This window comes from Eucyclogobius newberryi, unplaced genomic scaffold (assembly GCF_026437365.1).
Source record: "Eucyclogobius newberryi isolate DKJ021-1_F unplaced genomic scaffold, fEucNew1.0.hap1 SCAF_19, whole genome shotgun sequence".
NCBI classification, from domain to species: domain Eukaryota; kingdom Metazoa; phylum Chordata; class Actinopteri; order Gobiiformes; family Gobiidae; genus Eucyclogobius; species Eucyclogobius newberryi.
This window is the reverse complement of record NW_027315823.1, coordinates 23,101,550-23,107,549: the sequence shown is the minus strand read 5'-3', so window position 1 is coordinate 23,107,549 and position 6,000 is coordinate 23,101,550. Positions and strand designations below refer to the sequence as shown.

At 41.2% G+C, this 6,000-nt stretch overlaps 1 protein-coding gene across 1 annotated transcript in view; it reads right to left on the bottom strand.

Moving 5' to 3' along the window:
• Nucleotides 1-375: 375 nt before the first annotated feature.
• The window catches only part of LOC140365659 (plexin-A2-like), a 72,836-nt gene continuing 67,211 nt past the window's right edge, over nt 376-6,000 (bottom strand). Inside the window, exons 27-31 of the mRNA XM_072452209.1 lie at nt 4,261-4,460; nt 3,358-3,527; nt 2,306-2,518; nt 1,492-1,642; nt 376-622 (exon numbers count right to left, since the gene is read on the bottom strand). Of these exons, the coding sequence (XP_072308310.1) occupies nt 527-622; nt 1,492-1,642; nt 2,306-2,518; nt 3,358-3,527; nt 4,261-4,460 (830 nt within the window). The 3' untranslated portion in view covers nt 376-526. The remainder of the gene's footprint in view (nt 623-1,491; nt 1,643-2,305; nt 2,519-3,357; nt 3,528-4,260; nt 4,461-6,000) is intronic.

The window sequence follows — 6,000 nt, the reverse complement described above, 5'->3', positions numbered from 1 at the left end:
AGTTCAGAATGTGTCAGAATGATATGTAGCACTCTGAAATTACTTCAATATATTATCAATCTGGAAAGGTTCTTGCTGGAAGTGATTGAGATCTTGTTGAGAGAAAAGCACATCTTTTCCATGCACAAATGCACAAAGTACCTCTGTGTGCACATTTTAAGAACAAAATAGATCACTGTACTTTGTTTTGTTTGGGCGCTTCACCTTTGGTTTTCCCCCAAACCACAAAACTGTCCTTTGATTAGTCTTGCCTTTGCACCACTAATAGTTCGGGCCCTGTAGCAATGGGAAGCTTGACAAGATGGACTCTCAAGAGTTTGTACACAAAAATCATGAGAATTCATATTGCTGGCAAGGTTATCAGAAGAGTGAAAGTGCCAATGATGACCATGGCCTGGTAACTAATCATGGACCTCCAATGCACCAACACATCTCTTGTACTTGAAATGTCAATTAGTCCCAACACGGGGTTTCACTAGTGCACATGAATGCAGGTGTCTGTGACTCTGGGTGCAGTGTATCACTCTCAGCTCTCTGCAGACATGGCGGAGATGATCTGCTCCACTTTATATGCCAGCTTCTGCTTCTGGGCTTGTTCATCGTGCTCCAGTGCCTCTGTGATCTGTCACACACACATGCATGATTACATTAGTATGGCAACTGTGAGCCAGTGAAGAATGGCAAGAGGCATGTTATTAGTCAGCTACGCATTCCAAATGACAAATATGCACATTATCCATTAAGCAGCCATAACGGATTTTAAATACCAACAGTGGGCAAATGTGCAATCTGATTTACTGACTGCAACTGATTACATTGTAACTAAAAGTTCATTGTTTTCCCCAAGTCAGCAGTTTTTAAATGTCAGTGGTATTCTAAAGCTCTGCAAATAATTATGTTTTAATGGTATAAATTGATAAAATGTTCTAATATATTTTTGCCATTTAGACCTTTCTTATGTAATGTACAGGTGCTCAAAACACAGGACCCCTTCTGCCCAATGCACCTTAGCATATAGATAGATAGATAGATACTTTATTCTTCCCAAAGGAAATTCAAAGTTCGGCAGCAGCAACACAAACAAGATATTTCAAGTTTACGGTTCATCCTTGAACTCGTCAGCTAGTCACAGGAACGTGTTGTACAAATGTATAGCACAACACAACAACACAACTGCACAGTTTTTACTTTTATTTAGTCAAGTGTATTATGTTCTGTACATTCAGGGACAATTACGGTTACAAAAAAGCTCTACATGAATAAAGTATAGTGGATTTAATGTACATACTTATCCCTATCAAAGAAAATAGATGATTGATTTGATGTTTTTATATATTTATTGTATTGTAGAATGGTCTCTTTATCACGTATACATAAATAGAACCTTGAAGACTATCAAACCTATTACATTACGTGACTGCACTGGTACAGCATCAGTGCGGGTGACCTCGTTCTGTGTATCGCGGGACAGGAGTACAAACAGGACCTCACCTCTTGGCTGTACTTGCTGACGTAGGTGAAGATCTCATGAAGCGCACTGAGCACGTTGAACTCGCTGGAATGGAGGCGCGCCTGTTCAGCCAGATAAGCATTCATATCCTGATCACTGATGGCAGGCAGTCGGCTGATGTCAGCGTAGTACCTGAGAACAGACGCGCACAAATCACAGGGACAGCCACGTATGCCACACCCCGCTCCTGCCATCTCGCTACACCTTCGCACTACAGCACGTGGCATATCTCACATGCTTTCATTAGCTAGAGCTATTTCCATTGTGTCGACGTCCAAGGATATTCTTTACTGCTAGCATATACACTAGCCAGAAAACAAGTACACGTGTTTCATTATAGTCATTCATGTTCCATACACAATATCCATATACTGGTACATCAATTCACAATTTTAGATGAATCATGAGCCATTATGTGGAGAGCGACGGAAAACTGGAGCCTCAAAGGACAAACAAATACATAATGTTTTTTATAAATGGCTGAAAGAACCAAGTGTACCCACTCAGAACCTAGAACATTGTTGTTGCAAATGAAGTTGGAGGTTGCCAGGTGGCCTATTATGATCATTCTGTGGGACATGAACGTGGGACAATTTATGCCTTGAGCTTTCTTTTTTCCCCCTTACTTTTTTCAACTGACTTGTGTTATTACCAGTCTTAGTCTCTCTCTCTCATTGTAAATCTAAATTAGAAGTAACGCTATTGTACAGTTATTTGTAAAACCCTGAAAATAATAACGGTCTAAATAAGTGTTAAGATAAGTCTTGAAAACTTTTAAAGAACAGGCTTACTTACCGTTCTACCCAGCTCTTGTAATGTGGGATGTCTTTAGCGTACAATAGTTTGGTGGAGGGTGAATCTTTGCCCAGTCGGTGCTCAGAAGTGGAACAGGAGTCCATGAACGTTTGGGCCACCACTGATAAACAGGCGTCTGTGATACTGTTTTTATGGATGTCAAATACAAACTGTGGATTCTTGATGACGTTGACCCAGAATCTCAAGGGAAGGCTGTTGAGGGAGAGAAAATGGGAAACCATGAGATATGCACATAGTTTTCAATCATTTTAGTCGATGAATTGTAATTTTTTTAAACAACGTAAAGGCAAAGAAATTGAAACTGAGCAAAATCTGTCTGTCTTATAACCTTTCTTTTATAATGAACTAAATACAAATGTTTCTGGACATTGACTGGAAGCAAACTCAAAAACACGAGATGCAGGACGGCCATTTTACATTAAATCAATATCTGACTTGGCACATACATAAATCCTCATATAATAATCCTTTAATTGCGTTTTAACTGGGAAAAAACTCCATGTTGCTGCCCCATTTGGGAATCATGAAAATAAATTAAACCAGTAGTTATCATAAAGACCTGTCAGGAAAATTGAACTGGCTATGATACTGATCTGTTTTGAGTATATTAGTTGCCTTTGCCCCCATTCAATGCCTTGTTCAAACTTGTATTAGTATTATTACTTTAAAAATTGACAGTATCTGTTTTTACTCTTTTCATCTAACATAGAACTGGGTGTGTGCAGTATTTGGCAATTTGACGGTACTTCAATCCCGCTGTTCCTTTTGACACAAAGTCTGTAAATGTATCAAAAAATGTACTCTCAAGGGCATCTAGAACTCAGCTTAGATGTCACTCTGAGTTTTCTACTGGAATATGTTGAGCGTAAAGGATTTAAGGGTAACAGTTTAATAGACTGTGAGCCTCTCTCCATCAGGCTCGACTTTCTCTTCGAAAAACAGTCCTCTCATCGCACTTAAAGGCACTGATGTGAGACAGGGGAGGCAGACTGGATGGATTTTGTGAGCTGGGATGTTGTCCGGGTGCTCACCAGTTACTCTTCCAGGTGTGGCGCACGTCCATGTCATGGATGCCATGTCTGTCAGCCTGCTCGTCCAGGAAGTCGAACATGTATTTAATGGCTAACGGCAAAGCGGTGCCTCGACACACGGTGCTGAAGAGAGTCTCGAACAGATCGTCCACAAACTTCTGCAGCGTGCCCTGAAGAGGATAATGTGGTGAGACTGAGGGCTAACCATGTCACAGTAACATGAAAAAGACACGACAAATGTAATATTGTACAAGTGAACAATTGTGGAATATGTCTTTTATTGGCTAGCTGTATTACATTTTCAGAAAATAGTAAATGGATAAAATTGAGTCTGTTTATATCCTCTTAGCATACAAAGGCCATGTTGCACCAATATCACCTCCATTTTGATCATGCCTTGACAGTTGCTGTAAAGGTATGACAGCAACTTTCCTAAAACGTGTCATGGGACGTTGCAGTGTGGTGCCTGGTCAGCTGATTTAAAATGATTTTTCTCCCTTGGAGCAGTAGGACTTGTTGCTCTCTGTTGTACCGTCGTCAGATCAGGGAGACCATCGAGATCCAGAAACGCACCCACAGACTGTAAATCGGGACGAGGGGGGCGCACCAAGTCGAAGCGCAGATGGCTGATTTAAATCTGTTTAAATCAGCTGACACGGCACTGCAACATCAGACAGCACTTCTGAAGAAGGAGGCGAAGCTGTCAAGCTAGGATGAAAACAGGGGTCTGTTCATAATAAATTGCCGTACAATTATATCAGAAGACCTAAAGGCCCAAATCACCTTTAGTTCTTCAACAAAGAAGAACTAAGGCAAACTTTCTGCCTATTTTTTATCTCAAGTTTGCATAATTTGGGAGTGGATTTGAGATACCATGACTTTGCGATAAAAAGAATAAAGTACCTTTGTGGCAAGTAGCCTTGTCAGGTAGATTTCCGACACCATTTTGCTGCCTCTCTCTCCTTCTTTCTGGTCACCGTGATCGTGGTTCTTCACTAAATGCCAGACTTTGACTCCACTCTCCAGGTCAGGGGTCAGCATGGGCACCCGCGAGTGAGGGCTGTCTGGACTGGTGGGAGTGGACCGAAACGCAACATCCACGCCTAGACACAAAGTCAAATGGTCGTTTCTGACTGGGAGGAAGGATGTCACAATTTCATCTCAAGGATATCAACAACATTGACAAAAAAAAGTGAAATCCGTAATTTTCTTTCATTTACATCGTCTAGTAGATTCCTCTAGTACGTGACTAGCTTCATGACATCAAACTTTCTAAATGGAAATATGGATGTTTGTTATAACATAAACAGCCAGGTCGAAGAAGCATTTTATGTTTAGGTTTACTTTTTTGGAATATAGATTTAATTGAAAATACTTATTATACTTTAACAAACGAATTAAAACTAATACACAATTATTATTATTTTTAATTCTTATGCTTATATTGTGACCTGAATTATCTATTAACCAAAACATCTATACAAGCAGTTAAGACTATACAATCTTCCATAGTCATTATGTCTGTTGAGTTTCATTTGTGATCAAATGATTTGCACCGGATGTGAAACTCAATATGGCTGTTTAGGGTCACATACTGAACCCTGGTATAATTAGTGTAGTTATTTGTCTGATTTTAGATATAGTGTATTTCTGGGGAAAAAGAATCGGAAAAGCAACGTTCTGAAAGAGGATTTTGTTTGTTTGTTCCCATTTCTGAAGTCCGTTCTAACAATTAGATAAGATAAGATAATCCTTTATTGTCCCACATGGGGAAATTTCATTGGTGCAACGCAAGAAGATACAGAGGCAGATACAGAAGAAAAGAACAGATCACTTATAGGAAGTCTGAAAAACACTTTCAGTAGAAGATCTCCTATAAACAAAACACTCCCATAGACAAATAAATAAATACATAAATACCATTGCATGTGATCACGACAGTAATTGCACATAAATATGTGTCACGACGGCACATAGATTGCACATGAATCACAACAGTAATTGCACATGAATATGACGGAATTGCACATGGTTAGGTCAGTATTGCGAGTGTTCAGTACTAACAGTGTTTGTTATAAAGTCTGACAGCAGCAGGAAGGAAAGACATGCGAAACCTCTCCTTCACACAGCGAGGGTGGATCAGTGTCTCACTGAAGCTGCTCTCCAGAGCGGAGAGAGTGTCCTGCAGGGGGTGACACTCATGGTCCAGCATAGATGTGAATTTAGCCAGGACACTCCTGTCCCCCACCTCCAGCACCGAGTCCAGAGCACAGCCCAGGACGGAGCTGGACTTCTTGATGACTCTGTCCAGCCTCTTCCTCTCCCTCTCTGTGATGCTGCTGCTCCAGCAGGCCACACCGTACAGGAGCTGATGCCACCACAGAGTCGTAGAAGGTCTTCAGGAGTGGCCCTGTCACTCCAAAAGACCTGAGTCTCCTCAGGAGGTAGAGCCGACTCTGGCTCTTCCTGTACAGTGCGTCTGTGTTATGAGTCCAGTCCAGTTTGTGGTTCAGATGAACACCCAGGTACTTGTATGAGTCCACTCTCATGTTCACTGGTGAGGGGGCAGTGGGGTGGCGTCTGCGGAAATCCACCACCATCTCCTTGGTCTTCCCCGCGTTGATGAGGAGGTGGTTCCGCTGA